Source organism: Sciurus carolinensis, chromosome X, assembly GCF_902686445.1.
Source record: "Sciurus carolinensis chromosome X, mSciCar1.2, whole genome shotgun sequence".
Lineage (NCBI taxonomy): Eukaryota > Metazoa > Chordata > Mammalia > Rodentia > Sciuridae > Sciurus > Sciurus carolinensis.
In genome coordinates, this window is record NC_062232.1 from 108,635,169 (window position 1) to 108,660,170 (window position 25,002).

The 25,002-nt window shown below is 37.7% G+C and overlaps 1 protein-coding gene across 4 annotated transcripts in view; it reads left to right on the top strand.

Annotated features, from left to right (window-relative positions):
- The first annotated feature begins 940 nt into the window (after positions 1-940).
- The window catches only part of Ocrl (OCRL inositol polyphosphate-5-phosphatase), a 65,654-nt gene continuing 41,592 nt past the window's right edge, over positions 941-25,002 (top strand). For 3 of the 4 annotated variants that reach the window (XM_047536520.1, XM_047536522.1, XM_047536523.1), the window contains exons 1-4: positions 941-1,163; positions 1,423-1,502; positions 5,920-5,999; positions 18,132-18,170. In XM_047536520.1, the coding sequence (XP_047392476.1) occupies positions 1,125-1,163; positions 1,423-1,502; positions 5,920-5,999; positions 18,132-18,170 (238 nt within the window). In that variant the 5' untranslated portion in view covers positions 941-1,124. The remainder of the gene's footprint in view (positions 1,164-1,422; positions 1,503-5,919; positions 6,000-18,131; positions 18,171-25,002) is intronic. The other variant, XM_047536521.1, reaches the window with a different exon arrangement.

Genomic DNA, 25,002 nt, shown 5'->3' on the forward strand with positions numbered 1-25,002 from the left:
AATTTGAATATCAATTTTCCATATATGTGTAGGTCTGTCTTGAGGCTCTGTACTCTGTTCCATTGGTCTATTTCCATACTACATTTTTAATTACTATTGGCTTAAAGTCAGCCTTGATATCTAGTTAAGTATAGATTCTGGACAAGTCTATAACCCAATTGAAGCATTGTTTGGGGGAGAATATTTTTGTGGCTGTCAACAGAGTAAAAAAGTCAAAGAAGAGATTAAAGCCAATAGGAATTATTCGGGTAAAATGCAGCAACCCAGATTGGACATCAAGGGCTTACAATAAAGTAATGGCAGTCTGAAAGGAGAGAAAAGGGTAGAAAAGACATTCCAAAGAAAATGTTAACAAGGCTTGTTAACGGTTTGGATACGGAAATTAGGAGAGGAAGAAAGCATGTGGTTTTGAGGTTTCAGGGCTGGGTGGTTATCTGAAATGATGAGCTCGTTTTATCTATCATACAGTGTTCTTTTGACAAAGTGATATATTAGGTAAGAGGTCTAGGTCAGGGATATATACTTGGACTTTGCTTGCTTAGAGGTGACCTGGAGCGGATGCAAAGAAGGAGCAAAGATCTGAGTCTTGGGAAATATTCCAGTTAGAGTTGGAAGAAAGAAGAGAAAAGGTAGAACAACTGATAAGTGAGAAAACCAACACGGTGCATCATAACTTTAATAAGGGTGTTTTTGTGTTTTTGTGTTTTTTTGGTTTTTGGCTGTGATGAGGATCCTACTGGCCCACCATGTTTGAGTTCCTTCATAGGTATGGACGTGTTTTGTTCCTGTGGCAATTTCCAAAGTCCTTTGGTGTGTCACAATGTAGCATTTGAAACGTATTCATTGCTGGATGTGGTCGAGACGCCCCCAATCCGTCGGGTCACTGGCTGTAGTTCCCCATGTTGGCCGCAGGGGGCGGAATCTGCGGCGGCCTGGAAAACTGGCGGGGGCGCCAGGCGCCGCTCTCTCTCGGGTCAGGCTCTCGCCTCCCGGCTCTCAGCTCCCAACGCTGAGCCGTTTCTCAAACAACGCGCAGCAGAGGCGGGTTGGTGTCAGGACGCTGGAGGCAGTGTCGTCGGAGCCACTCGCAGACCGCAGCCCCACCGAGCCTGCAGGCCTCCGGGATGGAGCCGCCGCTCCCGGTCGGAGCCCAGCCCCTTGCCGTATCCGCCTAAGAGAAAGGGGGAGGGGAGGCCGCGCTTGGCCGGGGTGGGGGTCTGGGGGACTGCGGAACATCGCAGGGCGGGGGCGCCGCTAAACCCAGAGGATGAACCCTGCTGGGGAGAGGGCCGGCACCGGAGGCGACACTTGTGGGGGATGGGGGAGGACGGCCAGGGGGGCGGGAGACTCCCACCGCCCCACAACGCATTTCCCCTGCACAGCCGCGCTTCTGAAAAGGAGACCCTTGACTAGTGCCTGCATACTATCGAGGGTTTGGAGATGAAGGGTCCTCTCCGGGAGCCCTGCGTGCTGACCCTAGCCCAGAGGAATGGGCAATATGAGTAAGTAACCACCTGATTCCCACAGAAGGGAGCCTTCCATTACCTCCAAGCCCTACCCGCGACGGGCCACCCACCGTCTTCCCACTGAGGCCACGTGGGCAACAGGTTCATGCCCAGGTGTGAAGTGCAAGTACTCTCTAACCACGGGGCTTTGCCCCCAAGTTGCAACCCTTAGATTCCTCCTGGCAGTGTAGTTCAGTGGAAGGACTTAATGGGCGGGGTAGCAGGAAGCCTGAGTTCTTAGTTCCTGCCCCTGCAACTGACATGTGTTGTGTAACCTTAGGCAAGTCAGTAGGCTTTCTGCGTCTTAGTTTCCTCATCAGTTGAATAGAAAATCAACTGCCTTGCTTTATAGCCTTTGGAGGTGTAACTGGGGAATAATATTTGCAAACGTTTACAAAAAGTAAAGATCTATGGGAATACTGCATTGTCAATGTTAACAGTCTTGTCTTTTCTTAATCCCATTTGACTGGTTCCTCCAGTCCCCCCCACTCTGTTATTCCACTTGCTTGAAGGCATACTCATTAATTCAGTGGTGGTTTAGTGTAAGCCAGTAACTGCCTTGACTGTTGGAAGCAAAGGTGATGAAATATGTAGAAATATAAGTTACATTTGTCATTTTATCAGTGAGTGCTACTGATTGTTTTGATGAGCTGTCACCATAGCTATTCATCTTATTCCCTTGCCACTTACCCTTCATCTTTAAACTATCTGTGATGACCTTTACTTATCATAGGGCCCTGTCCCTACATGCTGCCAGTCCACCTCCTTGGTTGTCCACTGATTTCTTGAAATTGCATGTTTTCACAGTTTAAAAATCGTTGATCAGTTAAATCCTCATGTCTCCTGATGTTGAATTCTGCATAAAAACAATGTTCTCAGTCCCTACCTTTTTTAATTGATACAGAAGAAATTCCCACTAACCTAGCCTGCACTTAGCTGAAATTATTGGTGCCATTATAACTGGACTTCAACTGGTTCTATGAAGTAGGTCTTTCCTAGGTTCTGCTTGGTCAGTTCTGTTGATGTCAGAAATTCATGATGTTTTTCCCATATTTTGTCACATTCTGGAAGACCAGATTAATAAAACTAAATTCAACAGGAAAGTTTAGAATGGAGTGGAGAGATGTGATCTTGGAGCAAACCTGTAAATTTTTTTTTTTGTATCTTCTGTAAAAACAAAATTGCAAGAGATGAGTAGAATAGCTACATTGTTGAAATGACTGTAACCAAGGATCTAGTCCCTTGTTTTGGTAGGTTTGGATCTCTGTTCAGCCAATAACGAGTGAGCAGCTGGCCTGGACATAAGTGCCTATTCCTATCTGGCTCTTGTACTAAAGAATATTTCACTTGGAGGGCTAACTCTCTTGACTATTTGTGTCCTCCCCACAGAGAAATTGAATTCTTGAGTTATAATTCTGTGTTAACTTACGCAGATGTAGCAACAATTGAAACTTGTTTTCTTGATATGTGCAAGATATTGTTCAAGGCACTTTTTATTTATTAATTAACTTAACCCTCATAATATTATCATCATCACCCTGCTTTTACAGATACAGACATTGAGGCACAGAGAGGTTGTCACTTGTTCACAGTTAGGAAGTAGCATAGCTGAGATCTGAACCTGTGCAATGTATCTCAGAATTAACATAGAGAAATAACTTACTGGAGACACCTAATACCAAAATACCATCTATAATCCTCAAATTATTTTATCTTAAGTACCTTCTCTGACTTGGAGGTCCAAAACTTTTTACTTTTCCACTTTTTTATCCTGCAACTTGAAACCTGTCTTAATCTTTAGTTCTGTGGTTCCTACTATCAATGATAAAAGAAATTTACTTAGAGACCAATATTACAAATAAGTTTTTTAAAAAAATGATCACACACCAAGATTATTTTTTCAAAGATAATAGATTATTACACAACCTGTTGTTTGACTTTTAACCTTTCTTGAACAAATCTTAGGGATAATGCTGGATTGACATTCATAATTCATCACTCTTTCTGTTTGACAACTCCTAAATTCCTATTTCTATTGTTTTGCTATATGCCTATGTATGTATTTTTTGTAGTACTGGGAATTGAACCCAGGAATGCTCTACCACTGAACTACATCACCAACCTTTTTAATTTTAATTTTGAGATAGGAGCTCACTAAGTTTCCCAAGCTGGCCTTGAACTTGTGATCCTCCTGCCTCAGCCTCCTGTCACTGGGATTATAGGCATGTAACACTGCATCCACCTATTATTTTGAATCACTCTGTTTGTAAATGAATAATTATGTTTAGATAGATTTTTATGCTTCTTCCTTGCCTTATTCTTTTGCTACAGTTTATTTTGTGGCTAACATCCAGTAGATATTCAATAAATATTTGTGTGAAATTCACTTAAATTCTCATCTTCGTGGTGTTTTAAAATAAAACAATCCATTTAAGCTTTACTGCTAATGATCACCACCATTTCTAATCTTCATATTTTCAGATTCTGGTGGTTTGTATTCATTTTCCTCAAAATAAGCTCTTCCTCTTTGACCCTTGCTTTCTTCTCAGTCTTTTATCTAGTTTCTGGTCTCTCTCTGGGTTTATAGGACTCTGTTCAAAGCACAGACTTTCTAGGCTGAAAGAGGCCAGCCCCATATTCCTGTAATCACCTTAAAATATTACTTCTTACAAATTAGGTAGACAGGATCAAAGCAGAAAAACATCATTAATACTTTTATTTCCCTTAGTTCTATTTAAGCAATTACCCTGGGTTATCCCCTTCTTAGTTAACACATCTGAAAAATATCCAAAAGCAAAAATAAATTGCTCATGAAATCAAAAAAATAGAAATCAAAGCCTTCAAAACAATGACATTTTTAAATATTTTTAGTCATAGATGGACTCAATATCTTTATTTAATTTATTTATTTTTTTGTGGTGCTGAGGATCGAACCCAGTGCCTTGTACATACAAGGCAAGTGCTCCACCACTGAGCTGCAACCCCAGTCCAACAATGACATTTTTAATGTTGGTAGTTGAAGAGTTATATTTAGAAATTCACCTCTGTTTATAGCTTAATTAAGCTAGTTCACTTACTCAGCCAGTATTTATTGAGCTTCTATTAGGCCGCAGACAGAATATGATAGGGTCCTTGCTTTCAAAGAGCTCAATCCTTGAGGGGAAATAAATATAACCATAATGGAGTGTGTAAGTGCTCAATTAGAAGGGCAAGTAAAGGAGCTGGGCATGGTGGCACACACCTGTAATCCCAGCAGGTTGGGAGGCTAAGGCAGGAGGATCATAAATTCAAAGCCAGCCTTAGCAATGTAGCGAGGCTAAGCAACTTAATGAGATCCTGTCTCAAAACATAAAAAGGGCTGGGAATGTGGCTCAGTGGCTAAGTGCCTCTGGGTTCAATCCCCAGTACAAAAAAAGGACAAGAAAAGTGGTTAAGGCCACTGGTTCTACTTGTGGTTGTCAAAGAAAGCTTTACAGAGAAGGTGATATTTGATCTGGGTCTCAGGAAAAAAAGGAATGTTCCAGGCTTAACAAAACAAAACAAAACAAAACAAAAAACAGCCTAAGAGTGCTTGACTTTGGAGAAGCTAGTTGATATTCAGAATGGATTTTTACCCAGTAGTTTATATCTTTATTCTTGGCCACTAACGATAAGTAATAAATGAAAATTAGTATTTCAGGAATACATGTGGATTTACAAGCCTTGCATTTCACACTGGGGAGCCAAGTTCAATCATGTTTACATAAAAATACCAGCATGAAGCTAGAAACCAGAGGACAAAACACAGGGATGTGAAGGCAATCTGATTTTGATATCTGTGTTGTTGGTCACTGGAGTTATTTTGACTGATCCAGCTGATTTGGCACCCCTTCATATTCCTCTGTGAACCTGCATGTTTGTTTGAAGAGAGAACCATTCTTTGGTAAAAGTCATGGGACTATAATTTGAAAGCTAATGTATGACTTTTCAAATTTATTAATTTAACACATGGAAGTGCCTTTAATGTGCCAGACTCTGTGTTAGACGCTAGAAATACTATGATGAAAAGACAGCTGTGGCCTCCACCATCATGTAATTCATATCTAGCTGTTCATTCTTCACTCTGGTATGCATACTCTGAAGGTGTATACTCTGTAATTCATGCTCTAAAGACCATACACTGTTTTTAGGACATAGACTACTGTATGTTTTTTTATGGCATATAGGACTCTATGGGTGTTCAGATATTGATCACCATAAACATCCTTTAACTCCACAGCAGTATCTAGCTGTTGTGTTGTTCAGATCCAGGGAACTAGATGTGGAAAATCTAATAAATACTAGATTTGTATAACAAGAGCACACAGTATTTTGTTGCTAAAGGCTTGAATTTTTCAGTAGCTATTAATTGATGCATTTTTTTTCTGTTTCCTAGGTTAATAATCCAGTTGCATGAGAAGGAACAGCATGTCCAAGATATCATTCCTATAAATAGCCACTTCAGATGTGTTCAAGGTATTAGCCTTAATTGCTTAGCTAGTTTTATAATGTTTTTCCTTGGTCATTATTACATTGTATAATGCCATACATATTTAAATTTGTCACTGCATGTAAAATGAAATATATTACTCTTTGCACCAAAAGTTGACATTACTGATTTATCACTTAGCAGATAAGTGTTTTGTTTAAGAGTGGCTAAGGGTTAATATTGAAACATACATAGATAAATAGATAGATACATAGATAGACATAGATGGATAGGGATACCTAGATATAGATACATAGACCTGTTTCCCTAGCTGGGATTACAAATGTATGTCTTCTATTACCTGTGTAGGTAATCTTTTATGTTTATTGTCCTGTATATAGATTTAAAATGGAATTCTTGGCTTAATGGACACTCAGCTCATTGTAAAGTATCAAGGTCATTTGGAGTCACAAATATTCAACACTTTGTTCCCAATTTGAAATTAAAATATTTGGCAGCATGCCTTTCCAAACTGTAATACCTTACACTCTTGTGTTGATTCCCAAAACTTGACATTGGTGATCATAAGAAAATCAACTCTGGAGTGGAAATATTTGGCTTCCTGCCCTCAAATTTGGGGACTGAGCACCGAAAATCTGTTGTTTCATCTGTTACAATGAAACTCCAAAATTGAGAGATTTGTGTAGGATGTGTTGCTTCTGTCATCTCACATTGCTTTAGAAAGAGAATTGATTACTAGAGAACAAATGCATTATGTTTCTATCATGTTCAGTGGTTTTATCAGGCAAAAGTTTTCTGTATCAATTGTAGCTTCTTGGAAAGCTTTAATCCTACCTTACATAGATTTACTACTTTGAAGTTTTTTATCACAACAGTAATATATATGTACACATATATGTATATACACATATATAGAGAGTATATATAATGTATATATATATACTGTCTAAATAGAATATATATCATGTACACATACATACACACATGCATGCATGCTGTCTAAAGTTTGGAAATAGCAGAACAACATAAAGAAAATGAGTCACCCAAATTTCCATCCTTGAGATAAATGCCTAGTATTTCCCCTTTTTCTACACATATAACTTTCAGGGTAAGTGGGACTCATCTTTTAATTTTTTTTGTCTGTTCCACATGCAGTTATTATTATGAGTGCTTTCCATGCTATTAATTGATATATTCTATTCTGTTTTGAAAACATGTAAATCTCCTGTGATTGACATTTGGATTATTATTCACTAATATATATGGTAATGTGATGAACATCTTTTTATATAAATTTTCATACATCTCTTATTTCCTCAGGATTTATTTCTCTAAGTGAAAATAGCAGGTGTGGCTTTTTTATTGTTTGTTTTATTTAGTTATACATGACAGCAAGATGCATTTTGATTCATCGTACACAAATAGAGTACAACTTTCCATTTCTCTGGTTGTACACGATGTAGAGTCATACCATACTTGAAATCATTCATGTACATAGGGTAATGATGTTTGTCACATTCTACCATCTTTCCTTCCCCCTCTCTCTCCCCTCCCCTCATTTCCCTTTACACAATCCAGTGTTCCTCCATTCTCCCCTTACCCTATCCCACCACCCCATTATGTATCAGCATCCACTTACCAGATAATGGTTTTTTGGGGATTGACTTAATTCACTCAGCATGATATTCTCTCTTTCCATCCATTTACCTGCAAATGCCATAATCTTATTCTTCTTTTATGCCTGAGTAATATTCCATTGTGTATATATACCATGATTTCTTTATCCAGTCATCTATTGAAGGGCATTTAGGTTGGTTCCACAATCTAGCTATTGTCAATTGATGTGGTAGAGCACTTGCCTATCATGTGCAAGGACCTGGGTTTAATCCCTAGTATTGCCAAAAAAAATGCTGTGGCTTTTGAAATTTTTAAAAAAATTTTGTCTACTTAATTATACCTGACAATAGAGTGCATTTTGACACATCATACAGAAATGGAGTATAATTTCTCATTGTTCCGGTTGTACATGATGTAGAATTACACTGGTCATGTAATCATATATGCACATAGGGTAATAATGTCTGATTCATTCTATCCTTCCTACCCCCATACCCCCTCCCCTCACTCCCCTTTGTCAAATCCCAAGTAACTCTATTCTTCCCTAGCCCACCCTATACTCCCTATACTGTGAATTAGCACCTGCATATCAGAAAATATTCGACCTTTGATTCTTTGGGATTTGCTTATTTCATGTAGCATGATATTTTGTAGCTCAATCCATTTACTAGCAAATGCCATAATTTCATTCTTCTTTAAGGCTGAGTAATATTCTGTTATGTATATATACCACATTTTCTTTATTCATCTGTTGAAGGGCACCTAGGTTGGTTCCATAGTTTAGCTGTTGTGAATTGAGCTGCCATAAACATTGATGTGGCTACATCACTGTAGTTTGCTGATTTTTAAATCCTTTGGGTATAAACCAAGGAGTGGGATAATTGGGTCAAATGGTGGTTCCATTCTGCTTTATGAGAAATCTCCATACTACTTCCTAGAGTGGTTTCATCAACTTGCAGTCCAGCAATGTATGAGTGTACCTTTTCCCACATCCTCACCAACATTTATTATTGCTTGTATTTTTGATAATTGCCATTCTGACTGGAGTGAGATGATACCTCAGGGTGGTTTGAATTGCATTTCTCTAATTGTTGGAATGTTGAACATTTTTTCGTATATTTGTTAATCAATTATATTTCTTCTGTGAAGTGTCTGTGTAGTTCTTTAGCCCATTTATTGATTGGGTTATTTGGGTTTTTGGTGTTAAGTTTTTTGTGTTCTTTATATATCCTGGAGATTAATGTTCTATCTAAGGTGCAGGTGGTTAAGATTTTTCTCCCATTCTGTAGGCTCTCTCTTCAAATTTTTTATTTTTTTCTTTGTTGTGAAGAAGCTTTTTAGTTTGATTCCATGCCATTTATTGATTCTTGATTTTACTTCTTGCAGTTTAGGAATCTTGTTAAGGAAGTCTGTTCCTAAGCTAACACGGTAAAGATTTGGACCTACTCTTTCTTCTATTAGTTGCAGGGTCTCTGTTCTAATGCCTGAGTACTCGATCCACTTTGAGTTGAGTTTTGTGCAAGGTGAGAGATAGGGGTTTAATTTCATTTTGCTGCATATGGATTTCCAGTTTTCCTAGCACCATTTGTTGAAGAGGCTATCTTTTCTCCAATGTATGTTTTTGGCACCTTTGTCTAGCATGAGATACCTGTATTTATGTGGATTTGTCTCTGTGTCTTCTATTCTGTATCATTGGTCAACATGTCTGTTCTTGTGCTAAAACCGTGCCATTTATGTTACTGTGGCTCTGTAGTATAATTTAAGGTCTAGTATTGTGATGCCTCCTGCTTTACTTTTTTTGCAAAGGATTGTTTTGGCTATCCTGGGTCTCTTATTTTTCCAAATGAATTTCATGATTGCTTTTTCTATTTCTATGAAGAATGTCATTGGGATTTTAATAGGAATTGCTTTAAATCGGTATAATGCTTTTGATAGTATGGCCGTTTTTACAATATTAATTCTGTCTATCCAAGAGCATGGGAGATCTTTCCTTTTTCTAAGGACTTCTTAAATTTCTATGTTTAGTGTTCTGTAGTTTTCATTGTAGCAGTCTTTCTCCTCTTTTGTTAGATTGATTTGCAAATATTTTTGAGGCTATTTTGAACGGGGTAGTTTCCTAATTTCTCCTTTAGTGGATTCATCACTGATGTATAGGAACACATTTGATTTATGGGTGTTAATTTTATAACCTGCTACTTTGCTGAATTCATTTATTAGTTCTAGAAGTTTTCTAGTGAAACTTTTTGGGTCTTCTAAATATAGAATCGTGTCGTCAGCAAGCAGTGATAGTAGCAGGTTTGACTTTTAAGATGGTATTTTGAAAAGACAGTATTAAGCATTAAAATACCTTCAATAAATAGTTTCTACATTGTTTAGAATAATTTAGTGATAACTATTCAGCCTGCCCTGTGTGAGTGAGACATGTTAATAAGCAAGGCACCTGCATACCATAGTAAGTCGCTATGGCTGCCTCACTTTTCAAGTTGTAGCTCTGTACAGAAAAGCAAAAGAACTTGACTTTACAATAGCATCCTGTTTGCTTTTTACCTTTTTTACTGCTTCTAGGAACTTGTTTGGCTTGTTTGTCTTAGTATTGTTTTTAATAAGAAACAGACAGCCAGTTGTTAGATTGTAGTGATGCTTCTTGGGATCTGGAAAATATGAGCTTGCATACACCGTAGTTCCCTGTGGAAAAATGTTATGTCCTTATGTTTTCACTTCCTTCCTATTTGGAAATCTGTAAATGCTCAAGTTTTACCTAAAAGGTCCTCCAAAACAGTGATGAACATACAGTGCCTATGTCCTGATGTCCAGTTTGCTTCAACATGCTAGTTGTAGTATTCAAACTTCATTTCTAATATTAGACAACTTGGTTCCTTCCCAGTTACTTCTGTTATACCTGAATAATGAAGCTAAATATATAATTGAGTCTTGTAAGTGAGCTACAAAAGTCTGAGCCTGCTCCATCTGATGAGCATAGATCCAGGCTAATCCCAAGGAGTTAGTACCCAGGGTTCAGTTAGCCAGGAGATTCTGGCAGAGGTTGTTGGTCAAATCCATAGAAGTCAGAGAGGAAATGATAGGTTGATCCTATCACTAGGATAAGGTTGACATAAGGTTGACACTAGGGGCAATGAAGGAAGTCCAGGAAAGCCTTTGAGAGAAAAGAGAACTCTGAAATTTCAAGCTGCTTTGTGCTTTTTTTTTCTTCATTGACACATAATAATTATATGTGTATATTATATTAATTATATATATATTTATGGGGTACAGTATGATAATTTGATACACTTATACAATGAGTAATAATCAAATCAGTAATTAGCATTTCTTTGTGTTGGAAATCTTCCAACTCCTCTCTTCTAGTTATATTTATTAAATTGTTATAATATGTAGTCATAGAGCACTAGATCTTATTCTTCCTTCTTTTCTTTCTTTCTTTCTTTTTTTTTTTTTTTTTTTGGTACCAGGGATTGAACCCAGGGGTGCCTAACCAGTAAGCCACATCCCCCACCTTTTTTTTTTTTTTTTTTGCGGTACTAGGGATCGAACCTAGGGCCTTGTGCAGGCAAGGCAAGCACTCTACCAACTGAGCTATCTCCCCAGCCCGCCCCCCCCGCCCTTTTAAAATATTTTAATTAGAGACAAGGTCTTGCTGAGTTGCTAAGTGCCTCACTAATCTACTGAGGCTCTCTTTGAACTTCCAGTCCTCCTGCCTCAGCCTCCCGAGTTGCTGGGATTGCTGGCATGTACCACCGTGCCTCTTATTCTTCCTTTCTCACTGTACTTTAGGACCTGTTATCCATCTTCTGTATCCCTCCTCCACCCTACCTTTTCTAGCCTCTGGTGACCACTATTCTACTCTGCACTTGTATAAGGTCAACTTTTTAAGCTTCCACATGTAAGTGGGAACATTTAGTGTTTGTAATTCTGTGCCTGTCTTGTTTAACATAATGTCTTCTAGTTCCATTCATGTTGCCACAAATGAGGACTTCATACATTTTATGACTGAAAAATATTCTATTGTGTATATATACTACATTTCCTTTATCTATTCATCTCTCCTTGGACACCTCAGTTGATTCCATATCTTGGCTATTGTGAATAGTACTCAATAAATATAGGAATGGGACTGTTTTATACTTCTTTTTGAGTGTGGTAGGCATTGGACCCCCAGGTGTGAATTTCAGATGTGCTCTGGTACTCTGCTTTTGTATAAGGCAGGAGCAGAGGTAATGAAATCACTGGGAAATTTTCAGAGACTAGATCTGAGTTGAGAAAATAATTTACCTTGGGGCCTTCAGTGTCACTCCTTGGCTTGTTATAAGAAGTATCTAAAGGTCATACATTATATTAAATCAGTATGTTATAGTTGAGGGACTAAACTTGTCTTCACTTGAATGAACATGTTAAGTTCCCTATCATTAATTTGTCATTCTTGATTTGTTTTAAGAAGCTTCATTTGGTACTTATTCAGTTCATTTTTTCCTATTTGAATTACTCAAGTCTTCAGAACCTAGTGCTACTGAAATTCTTTTTAGAAAAAATGATAAACAAGTAATTTTTTTTCAAGGCATACCATTTGTGTAATCATAAATTTACATAGGGTAATGTTGTTTGATTCATTCTGTTATTTTTTTTGCCTTCCCCCCGACCCCTCCCACCTCTCTTTTCCCTCTATACAGTCCTTCCTTCCTCCATTCCTACCACCCTCCTTATCCCTAAACCTAAACCTAACCCTAACCCTAACACTAACCCCTCCCACCCCCCATTATATGTCCTCATCCGCTTATCAGCGAGGTCATTTGTCCTTTAGTTTTTTGAGATTGGCTTATCTCACTTAGCACGATATTCTCCAATTTCATCCATTTGCCTGCAAATGCCATAATTTTATCATTCTTCTTGGCTGAGTAATATTCCATTGTATATATATGCCACAGTTTCTTAATCCATTCATCAATTGAAGGAAATCTAGGTTGGTTCCACAATCTGGCTATGGTGAATTGAGCAGCAATGAACATTGATGTGACTGTATATCTGTAGTATGCTGATTTTAAGTCCTTTGGGTATAGGCCAAGGAGTGGTATAGCTGGGTCAAATGGTGGTTCCATTCCAGACTTTCTGAGGAATCTCCATACTGCTTTCCAGAGTGGCTGCACTAATTTGCAACCCCACCAGCAATGTAAGAGTGTACCTTTCTCCCCACATCCTTGCCAACACCTGTTGTTGCTTGTATTCTTGATAATCACCATTCTAATTGGGGTGAGATGGAATCTTAGGGTAGTTTTGATTTGCATTTCTCTTATTACTAGAGATGTTGAGCATTTTTTCATATATCTGTTGATTGCTTGTACATCTTCTTCTGTGAAGTGTGTATTCATTTCCTTAGCCCATTTGTTGATTGGATTATTTGTATTCTTGGTGTAGAGTTTTTTGAGTTCTTTATAGATTCTGGAGATTAGTGCTCTATCTGAAGTATGAGTGGCAAAGATTTTCTCCCACTCTGTAGGCTCTCTCTTCACATTACTGAGTTTCCTTTGCTGAGAGAAAGCTTTTTAGTTTGAATCTATCCCAGTTATTAATTCTTGCTTTTATTTCTTGTGCTATGGGAGTCCTGTTAAGGAAGTCTGATCCTAAGCCAACAAGTTGAGGATTTGGACCTACTTTTTCTTCTATAAGACGCAAGGTCTCTGGTCTGATTCCAAGGTCCTTGATCCATTTTGAGTTGAGTTTTGTGCAGGGTGAGAGATAGGGGTTTAATTTCATTCTGTTGCATATGGTTTTCCAGTTATCCCAGCACCATTTGTTGAAGAGGCTATCTTTTCTCCATTGCATATTTTTGGCCCCTTTGTCTAGTATGAGAAAATTGTATTTATTTGGGTTTGTGTCCGTGTCCTCTATTCTGTACCATTGATCTACCTGTCTATTTTGGTACCAATACCATGCTGTTTTTGTTACTATTGCTTTGTAATAGAGTTGAAGATCTGGTATTTTGATACCCCCTGCTTTGCTCTTTCTACTGAGGATTGCTTTAGCTATTCTGGGTTTTTTATTCTTCTAGATGAATTTCATAATTGCTTGCTCTATTTCTGTAAGGTACGTCATTGGGATTTTAATTGGAATTGCAATGAATCTGTATAGCACTTTTAGTAGTATGGCCATTTTGACAATATTAATTCTTCCTATCCAAGAACATGGGAGATCTTTCCATCTTCTAAGGTTTTCTTTAATTTCTTTTTTTAGTGTTCTGTAGTTCTCATTGTAGAGGTCTTTCACCTCTTTTGTGAGATTGATTCCCAAGTATTTTTTTTTGATGCTATTGTGAATGGGGTAGTTTTCCTAATTTCTCTTTGTGAAGATTCATCACTTTTGTATAAAAATGCATTGGATTTATGAGCATTGATCTTGTAACCTGCTACTTTACTGAATTCACTTATGAGTTCTAAAAGTTTTCTGGTGGAATTTCCAGGTTCCTCTAAATATATAATCATGTCATCAGCGAACAGGGATAGTTTGAGTTCTTCTTTTCCAATTCGTATCCCTTTAATTTCTTTGGTTTGTCTAATTGCTCTGGCTAGAGTCTCAAGGATGATGTTGAATAGAAGTGGTGAAAGAGGGCATCCCTGCCTTGTTCCAGTTTTTAGAGGGAATGCTTTCAGTTTTTCATCATTTAGAATGATATTGGTCATGGGCTTAGCGTAGATGGCCTTTACAATGTTTAGGAATGTTCCCACTACCCCAGTGTTTTCTAGTGTTTTGAGCATGAAGGGATGCTGTATTTTATCAAATGCTTTTTCTGCATCTATTGAAATAATCACGTGATTCTTTTTTTTTTTTTTTTTTGCGGTACTGGGGATCAAACTCAGGGCCTTGCGCTTGCGAGGCAAGCGCTCTACCAGCTGAGCTATCTCCCCAGCCCAATCATGTGATTCTTAACTTTAAGTCTTTGGATATGGTGAATGACATTTATTGATTTCCAGATGTTGAACCAACCTTGCATCCCTGGGATGAAATGTGGACTTCAAGCCAAAACTAGTCAGAAGGGATAAAGAAGGACATTACATACTGCTTAAGGGAAGCATAAATCAGCAAGACATAACAATCATAAATATCTATGCCCCGATCGTGGTGCACTATCTTTTTAATATATTTTTGGATGCGATTTGCTAAAATTTTGTTGAGAATTTTTGCATCGATGTTCATTAAGGATATTGGTCTGAAATTTTCTTTCCTCGATGTGTCTCTGTCTGGTTTAGGTATCAGGGTGATATTGGCTTCATAGAATGAGTTTGGAAGAGTTCCCTCCTCTTCTATTTCATGGAATACTTTGAGGAATATTGGAATGAGCTCTTCTTTAAAGGTTTTGTAGAACTCGGCTGAGAACCCATCTGGTCCCGGACTTTTCTTTGTTGGTAGGCTTTTGATGACCTCTTCTATTTCATTGCTTGAAATTGGTTTATTTAAGTTGTGTATGTCCTCCTCGTTCAGTTTAGGTAATTCATATGTCTCTAGAAACTTGTTGATGTCTTCGAGGTTTTCTGTTTTGTTGGAGTATAGATTTTCAAAATAGCTTCTAATTATGTTTTGTATTTCCCTCGTGTCTGTTGTGATATTTCCTCGTTCATTCGGAATTTTATTAATTTGAGTTTTCTCCCTCTTTCTCTTTGTTAGTGTGGCTAAGGGTTTATCAATTTTGTTTATTTTTTCAAATAAAGAACTATTTATTTTGTTAATTTTTCCAATTGTTTCTTTTGTTTCAATTTCGTTGATTTTGGCTCTGAGTTTAACTATTTCCTGTCTTCTACTACTTTTGGTGTTGGTCTGCTCTTCTTTTTCTAGGGCTTTGAGCTGTAGTGTTAAGTCGTTTATTTGTTGATTTCTACTTCTTTTGTTGAATGAGCCCCATGAAATAAATCTTCCTCTAAGTACTGCTTTCATAGTGTCCCAGAGATTTTGATATGATGTGTCTTTGTTCTCGTTTACTTCTAAGAATTTTTTAATTTCCCTCCTGATGTCTTCTGTTATCCATTCATCATATAATAGCATATTATTTAATCTCTAGATATTGGAGAAGTTTCTGTTTTTTTTCTGTCTTTTATTTCTAATTTCAATCCATTATGATCTGATAGAGTACAAGGTAGTATCTCTATCTTCTTGTATTTGCTAACAGTAGCTTTGTGGCATAAAATATGGTCTATTTTAGAGAAGGATCCATGTGCTGCTGAGAAGAAAGTGTATTCGTTCTTTGTTGGATGGTATATTCTATATATGTCCATTAAGTCTAAATTGTTTTCTTGTGTTGTTGAGATCTATGGTTTCTTTATTCAATTTTTGTTTGGAAGATCTATCCAGTGGTGCGAGAGGCGTGTTAAAATTGCCTAGTATTATTGTGTTGTGGTCCATTTGATTTCTGGAATTGAGAAAGATTTGTTTGACGTACGTGGATGAGCCAATGTTCGGGGCATAGATATTTATGATTGTTATGTCTTGCTAATTTATGCTTCCCTTAAGCAGTATGTAATGTCCTTCTTTATCCCTTCTGACTAGCTTTGGCTTGAAGTCCACATTATCTGAAATGAGGATGGATACTCCAGCTTTTTTGCTGTGTCCGTGTGCATGGTATGTTTTTTCCCATCCTTTCACCTTTAGTCTATGGGTATCTCTTTCTATGAGATGAGTCTCTTGCAGGCAGCATGTTGTTGGATTTTTCTTTTTAATCCAATCTGCCAGTCTATGTGTTTTGATTGATGAATTCAGGCCATTAACATTCAGGGTTATTATTGTGATATGATTTGTATTCCCAGTCATTTGACTCATTTTTGTTTTTTGACATGATTTAGTTTCTCCTTTATTTGGCTATTCCTTTAGGCTAGTTCCTTCCGTTGCTGATTTGCATCGTTGTTTTTCATCTCTTCCTCATGGAATATTTTGCTGAGAATGTTCTGTAATGCCAGCTTTCTTTTTGTAAATTCCTTTAGCTTTTGTTTATCATGGAAGGATCTTATTTCGTCGTCAAATCTTAAAGTAAGTTTTGCTGTGTATAAGATTCTTGGTTGGCATCCATTTTCTTTCAGGGCTTGGTAAATGTTGTTCCAGGCCCTTCTAGCTTTTAGGGTCTGGATTGAAAAATCTGCTGATATTCTTATTGGTTTCCCCCCTGAATGTAATTTGATCCTTTTCTCTCACGGCCTTTAAAATTCTGTCTTTATTTTGTATGTTAGGTATTTTCATAATAATGTGCCTTGGTGTGGGTCTGTTGTAATTTTGTATATTTGGAGTTCTATAAGCCTCTTGTACTTGGTTTTCCATTTCATTCTTCAGATTTGGGACCTTTTCTGACATTATTTCATTGAATAGATTGTTCATTCCTTTGGTTTGTTTCTCTAAGCCTTCCTCAATCCCAATAATTCTTAAATTTGGCCTTTTCATGATATCCCATAATTCTTGTAGATTCTGTTCATGATTTCCTACCATCTTCTCTGTTTGGTCAACTTTGTTTTCAAGATTAAATAATTTGTCTTCAATGTCTGAGGTTCTGTCTTCCAGGTGTTCTATCCTATTGGTTATGCTTTCTATGGAGTTTTTAACTTGGTTTATTGTTTCCTTCATTTCAAGGATTTCTGTTTGTTCTTTTTTTCAGTATCTCTAACTCTTTATTGAAATGATCTCTTGCTTCCCGTATTTGCTCTTTTAACTGTTGATTGGTGTGATCATTTAATGCCTGCATTTGCTCTTTCATCTCCTCCTTCAATGCCTGCATTTGCTCTTTCATCTCCTCGTTTGCTTCCCTGATTGTTTTAATTATGTACATTCTGAACTCCCTTTCTGTCATTTCTTCTGCTGTGCTGTCATTGGGTTTTATTGATATAGTATCTAGGTTTGTTTGGGACATTTTCTTCCCTTGTTTTCTCATATTGGTCAGATGTCAGTGGGACTCTGAGATATTGCAGATTTCCTCTATTGGCTTATAGTGTCCCTGTAGATTTCCAGTGTATCACCTCCCAGTCTTCAGTAGCCAGACGTCTTGTAGGAACTTGATAATGCAGTGCTTCCGAAGAAAGCTGCCCCTAGCCCACTACTGGTTCCAGGGCTTGGAGCTGGCTCTGTGTGGAAAGGCTCTCACTGGGTGGCCTGCTCCGAGAAGCTGGCCCTGTGTGGGAGGAACCCACCTCCGGAGTGAGCAGGGCTACCTGGGGAAGACTCTAGCTGCCCTGTCCTGCTGTGATAAGCCGCCCCTATCCAGGCCTGCCGCTCAGGCCAAGCTTCACCCGGTGGGGGAGACTCACCCCGTGGCTCAGTTTTAGTCCGAGTCTCTCAATGCCTCCCCTTCTTGAATCCTGGGTTCTGGAGCGACTGGCGATGCAGTCACTCTCTGTTCCACCATCTTGGATTGCCCCGTGGAAAGAACCTCTAAACAAGTAATTTTTAATGTTTTCTAAAACCTAGGAGAAGTGACTGAGAGATGCACTTAGTTGTATACTTCCTTTGATTGTGATGAATGATTTTATCTTCCCTTATCCTGTTCTTTTTTCTTCTCTCAGAAGCGGAAGAAACCCTTTTGATTGACATCGCTTCAAACAGTGAGTATCTTTATGAATGCAGTTGCTTTTCATTCAACAAATATTTACTTGAAGGCTCACTATATCTGAGATACCTTTTGGGGCACATCTTCTATTTTGCCATATTATTCTGTAGTTTACATTTTCTTAAGGTAACAATATAAATTAGCAGTTGTCTTCCACAAACATTTAGGTTGAGCCTGAAGAAAAGCTTGTGACTGATAAGAATCTTTACAAAAATTGAAAGCATGGTTTGCTTTTCTAATGCTGAATTTCTTTGCACTACCAATATTATTGCTGTCAGTTAAATCATTGCTGTGAAACCGATAATTGTAGGAAGGGCTAGTAAAATGTTTTTTAAAGCACTTAAGGTTTATGGGTGTTTTTTTGGTTATTTAAACTGCTGTTGTGTTTTAAGCTTTTCTCTTGCCCTCTTTATTTTTTATGTTAAACCATAGTGTTTTCATTTATCTGTTTTATTATTTTAGGAGGTACAGAGTCCCTTAAGTTGCTTGTCCAGGCATTCTTTTTATTTTTAAAAATAATTTGGTCTTTTATTTAAACCCCATCCCCTTTAGGTATCCCTTTATCAGAGGGAACATGGTCTTCCTTTCCACTGTTCTCTCCTTTTTATCTGTTTGAAGCAAATCATCATTGACTCTCTGTGCAAACTGTTCTTTGTTTATCATCTAATTGTACTGTGTTATGGAGAGGAGAAATGAGCACTTGACTGCTACTGTGACTGCTGTCTGGTTGCTATGGAAAAGAGTATCTGACCACATGAATCTAAATCAAATGGTTGTCTTATCTCTTGGTTGAGCCCTTGGATGAGTGGGACTTGGCATTTAGCTTGGGGCTGCAGGTTATGTGTAATTTTGTTTAGATGCAATCCTTGCCCTTGGCACTATTAATTTGTACTGAATGGTTTAGGTAGGCTTTTTCTAGTTTGGGTTTTATTATTCTTTCCTTTAATCATGGATTTTGGAAACCTTAAGGACTGATCCTGATTCTAAGTAGACCTAGCTGCTGGCTTTTGTTACAGGCATCTAAGAAACTCAGTATCTGTTTTGTTGTGTTAAGCAGTAGAAGATAAAAGTAAGACTGAAAAAAGGAAAATCAGAGCAAAGGCATTTCTTCAGGGACTGACATTGCTGTTAAAATAAGATATTAAAATATCCTGTTCTTGATATAAAAAGGTATTTGATCCAAAATTGAGATATGAAAATGAGCTGTGCCTTTTCTCTTATAAACACTAAATTTATGGTGCTGGTTGTAAATTCTCCTACATAGAAATTACTCATGTGTTTCTGTGTAGAGTTCAAGTTACTGGATCAGAGCAGTAATATAGTTAAGTGACTACTTATAAATTCCTTTGTTATCTCTTCACATTTAGTAATGGGCTTCATACATAAACCCTTAGAGCATTCAATGTATTACAGGAGGAGGACACTGGGTTTGTTAGATAGGCCTGATTTTAGTGTAAATATGTTTTTCCCCATTGTCTGGTTATTGGTATTAAACACTTTTTTCCATATTTTTATTGGTGCAATATAATTATACTTAATGGTAAGATTTGTTATATGTTCATACTTGTACATATTAGAAACTTCATGTTTTTCTGATTATAGAGTTAATATAGCTTCATTATGTATAATGTGTAAAGTCAGAAAAGTTTAAAGTATCAAATTAAATTTATTGTCCTGAAATCTAGAGATAATCATTGTAGTTAACTTTTTTATTTATTTCCTTCTGTTCTTTTATTTATATATTTACATAATTGGAATCCTTACATATAGTTTTTGTTGTTGTTTTTGTGAGGTGTTTTTTCATGGTGGGAACTGAACCCAGGGCCTTTTGCATGCTACACATGTGCTCTCCGACTAAGCTATACCCCTAGCACTTTACATATAGTTTTTATCCTGCATTTTCATTGAATATTATATTGTGACATTTCCCATGTGATTTAAACTTATTTTAAAATATTATTTTAATGACCAATGTTTCACCATATATATATGCCAAATTTTATTAGATTAACATCTTTATAAAATAAAGTTACTGTCAGGGAACATGGTACATCTCTCTATTTGGTCCTGTTTTATGTTTCTCAGTAAAATTTTATAATTTCTTCATACATATCACATTTTTAGGTTAAAATTTTTATGGTGGATTTTGTCTACTGCTATTATGAATTGCATTTTTTTTCTATTAACTTCCAGTTGCTTATTATTAATATACAGAACATATCTGGCTACTTCACTGTTGTTTTACTGAGCATTTTTGCTTCGGTAACCAAAAGATCTGACAAGCACAATTATAGAGGAGGACAAGTTTATTTGATGCTCACTGTTTCAGAGGTCTCAGTCCATAGATGACCAACTCCATTCCTCTGGGTCAGAGGTAAGGCAGAACATCATGGTAGAAGGTGTGACAGAGGAAGGTAGCTCAGGATATTACCAGGAAGGAGAGGGAGGGAGAGAGAGAGAGAGAGAGATCTCCTCATCACATACAAAATATAAACCCCAAAGGCACACCCCATTTACCCACCTCCAGCTACAACCTACCTGCCTACAGTTACCACCCCCTTAATCCCTATCAGAGGATTAAGACACTGATTAGGTTAATACTCATAATCCAATCATTTTGCCTCTAAGCTTTCTAAGCTTTCTTGCATTGTCCCACACATAAGTTTTTGGGGACACCTTATATCTAAACCATACCAACTATATTTTTACTACTCTTTGCTGTTTATTTTTTCATTTTGGTAAATAGCCTTAATCATCTGTAAATAATAATTTAGTCTCCTTTCTATTAGCTGTAACTATGAGTTTTGGTTCATGTCTCAACTACACCAGTGGAAATTTAAGGGCCAGTATTAAATCCTATTTACATCCCAAATTCCATGAGAATTGCTTCAGTGGTGCTACAGTTAAGGACATTTTTGCCTGTTGATTTGACAGGTTTTTTGTTTTTATTTTTACGTAGACCATATTAAGAAATTCCATTTATTTCAAGTTTGTGTGTTCTTTTATTTTTGGTTAGAGAAAATACTTTTATTATTGAATAGGCCTTAAAACAGAATGTGATTCACATCACAATTCGCTAAGAAACTACAAAGACAGAAAGAAATCTCACTCATTTATATATCCAAACAGACACAACCCATGACATACATATTTTCAAGATAAACAACTAATTTTCAAGAAAGAGAACTTGACTACCATATGTTGTCCACAGTTCACGATAATTTTACCTGGTAGTTGGGGTAACCATCTGTGTTATCTAACTGACTTTATCCAGAGTAAAAATGAATTTCACATATTTTTATTGGAGGGACCAGTTTTGCAATTTGGAACGAAATGCCCACAAAAGTTAGATTCAAAGAGATGCCTCCAAAGTCCTTAAAAAAGTCATTCTTGTTCATATTGTGTGTTCTTTAAAAATCATGAGTGTATACTGAATTTTATTAAATGTGTTTTCTTTATTTATGGAGATGGTTATATTTTCCTTGTTTTTCTTTCCTTATAGTTTTCAGACCTATTAATGGACTATATTGTACTAATAATGGTTTTTTTGTTTGTTTTTTTGCCATACTGGGGGTTGAGCCCAGGGGACTGTACCACAGTGCTACACCCCCAGACCTTTTTATTTTGAGAAAGGGTCTCACTAAATTGTCCAAGCTGGCCTTGAACTTGTGATCCTCCTGCTTCAACCTCCTGGGTAGGTGGGATTACAGGTGTGCATCACTTGCTTGGCTACTACACTAATTATCAATATAACCCTTCCTAATTTATTATTTAACAAATATTTGTTAAGTACCTTCTGTTTGCCAGGCATGATTGTAAGTGCTGCAGAATCATCAGAGCACAATATAGATAAGGTTGGTTCTCCTGCTTTGGTTCTTGCTTATGTGCTATTTGGTACTAGAGCCACATAGTTACCTATAATTCATTAATTCATTCCATAAAAGTATGAATATATTTTATGGCCAGGCACTGTGCTAGCTCTAGGGACATAGCAGAAAACAACAAAGCCTTGATAAATTATGGATTTTAATGCAGGAAACAGACTTTAAACTGATAAGGTACAGACATTTACATGATTGCAGTTTTGATAAATACTGTTACAAAGAGGTATAAAGAGTTTATAAGAGGGGTAATTAAATTAGGAGGGGTAGCCAGGGAAGGCCTCTTTGAAGAAGACATTTAGAGAGAGACCAGAGGGACCAATAACAGACAGGTGAATACAGGAGAGAAAGAGTATTCCAGGTTAACCAAGGTGGGAAGTAGTTTCACAGTTTCTTTGAAGTCAAAGATGACCAGGATGCCTGCAGTTCAGCACCAAGGCAAAACAGGCTAGAGTCAGATGCAGATGAATCTTATAAGCCATAGTGTTGAATCAGTATTTTTAGGTTTTAAAAATGAGAAGAAAGGAACTCGGGAGGCCAACTTCTGTAACTAAAATATTCAGCAAGTCCCTGTTTCTAAATAAAATACAAAAAAGGGGTGGGGATGTGGTTCAGTGGTTAAACACCCCTGAATTCAATCCCTGGTACCAAAAAAACAAAAAAAAAAAAAAATAAAATAAAATAAATGAGGAGAAAGTGAAGGAGTTTGTGCTGAGGTGTTATAATTTGCTTGGAAACAGAAAGACCAGCCAGTTGGGAAGCTTTTTCAGTAGTATAATCCAGAAATATGGTGGTAATAGACATGGAGGGAAGTAGGGCTGATAGATGTATTTGGAGGTGAAATCAATAGAAATCGATTTGGGTACAGGGGTGACAGGAAGGGAAGTGTCAAGGATAAATTCCAGGTTTCTGACATGAACCTGTTTGATGGTACCTACAATTTGCATAAACAGGTTGCAGAAGGAACAAGTTTTCCTTTGAGAAAGTGTTATGAATTCAGTTTTAGCTGTGTTTAGTTGAGATACTTGACTGAAGATGATAAATTGGCAGCTAAATGTATGCAGCTGAAGCTCAAAAGAAAGGTTTGGACCACTAGCACATAGATAATATTCAAAATCATGAGATGGCTGGGCACCGTGGTGCATGCCTGTAATGCCAGTGGCTCAGGAAGCTGAGGCAGGAGGATTGCAAGTTCAAAGCCAGTTTCAGCAACTTAGCGAGGTCCTAAGAAACTCAGTAAGACCCTGTCTCAAAATAAAACATAGAAAAAGGACTGGTGATGTGACTCAGTGGTTAAGCTACCCTGGGTTTAATCCCTGGTCCCCATCACCCGCCAAAATGAGAGGACCGGGTATGTAGATCAGTGGTAGAATGCTTACCTAGCATGTGTGAAGCCCTGGTTTTATCCCCAGTACTGGATTTCCAAACAAAGGTGATCTTGGTAGGAAGAATTTTCTTTCTTGTGTTAGAATGGGAAGGAGTACAAAATACAGTTTTCTATGTGAGAGCTTCTTTTTTCTGAAGTTTGAGGTGAAGCAATCTGCTTAGAATGAGAGTGCATGAGAAGAGAGGATAAATGAGAAGGTGTGAAATAATTGTTCCAGGTAGCAGTAGGAGACTAGACTGTGGAAACACATTGCCTCCTATGATGGAGGGCCTCATTGAGGTTGGCGGTTAAGAATTTATAATGATAGCATGTGTGTGTGTATACACATGTGTGTTTACTACCTCTGGTTGCTCAGTTATAAGAACAGAGAAGACAATTAGTTGGGTTTCTGAGGTTTGGAATTTGGCCAGGTGGTGCCTTGGGAGACCAGGGTTAAGGCAGTTGTGGGTTTTTGGAATGGAGTGTAATGATGGTACCTGTTTGAGAAAAAGGGAAGTGAAATCAGGAGGGAGTTGATGGATAATGATAAAGTGGAAGAATCAATGGACTGGAGGTTCCCAGGGGGTGAAGAACAATTATAGTGGAGATAATAAGTAAATTGGAAGAATGAAGAGGTCGGCATGGGTTATTTGTTGTGTTTTGTCGGGGAAGAGTACTGGGGATTAAATCCAAGTGAACCCAGGGATGCTTTTGCCACTGAGCTTCACCCTCAGTTCTTCTTATTTTATTTTTGTTATTTTGAGACAGGGTCTCACTGAGTTGCTTAAGTCCTCACTAAGTTGCTGAGACTGGCCTCAAACTTGCAGTCCTCCCACCTCAGCCTCCCAAGTCTCTGGATTACAGGCATGTGCCACCATGCCCAGCTGCCATGGGATATTTGAATTTAGAGATTTGTGAAATGGTGATGTTTCTATGATGAAAAAATTTATGGTATAACTGAGGGAGTCCCAGTAGTGACTGAGGGAGTGGCAGCTGAGGTGGAGTGGAAAGGCCATTGGATGAAGAAGTTGAAAGTGTTCACTGGGTTTTCTGTGGTAATTTTAAAGAGACCCAAAATAATGGCAGGAGTTTGAGAGAAGAGAAAGTCTTACGTGTTGGGTATTGAATTCTAGATTCCGATGTTTCTAAGAGGGTGCTGGATGGTCTTATAGAGGAGGAAAGGCAAGAAGATGATTCAGTCCAATGGGTAAGCCTCAAAGGAGAAAGGGTTTTTCTAGAGGGAGGAGATGGAATGGTCTGGACACCAACTTTAAATTCCATCTAGTGTAAGCCAGGCAAGGTGTTGCATGCCCATAATCTATGTGTGTGTGTTTATGTATTCGTGTGTATTCCATCAGGTGTGAAAGAATATAAACAGCCTCCACTAAGAGAACTGCAGGGGAAGTGCCCCTCTTAGGAACCAGCCAGTTTGCAGTTGACTCTGATATTTCAATCTGGATATACAGTGGAATCACCTGGGCAGTGTTTTAAAAAACTGCCACTTCCTGGGATTTATACCCAGCAATTGTTTTAATTGCCCTGGGGTGAGGTCCAGGTGTCAATGTTTTCTAAAAGTGCCT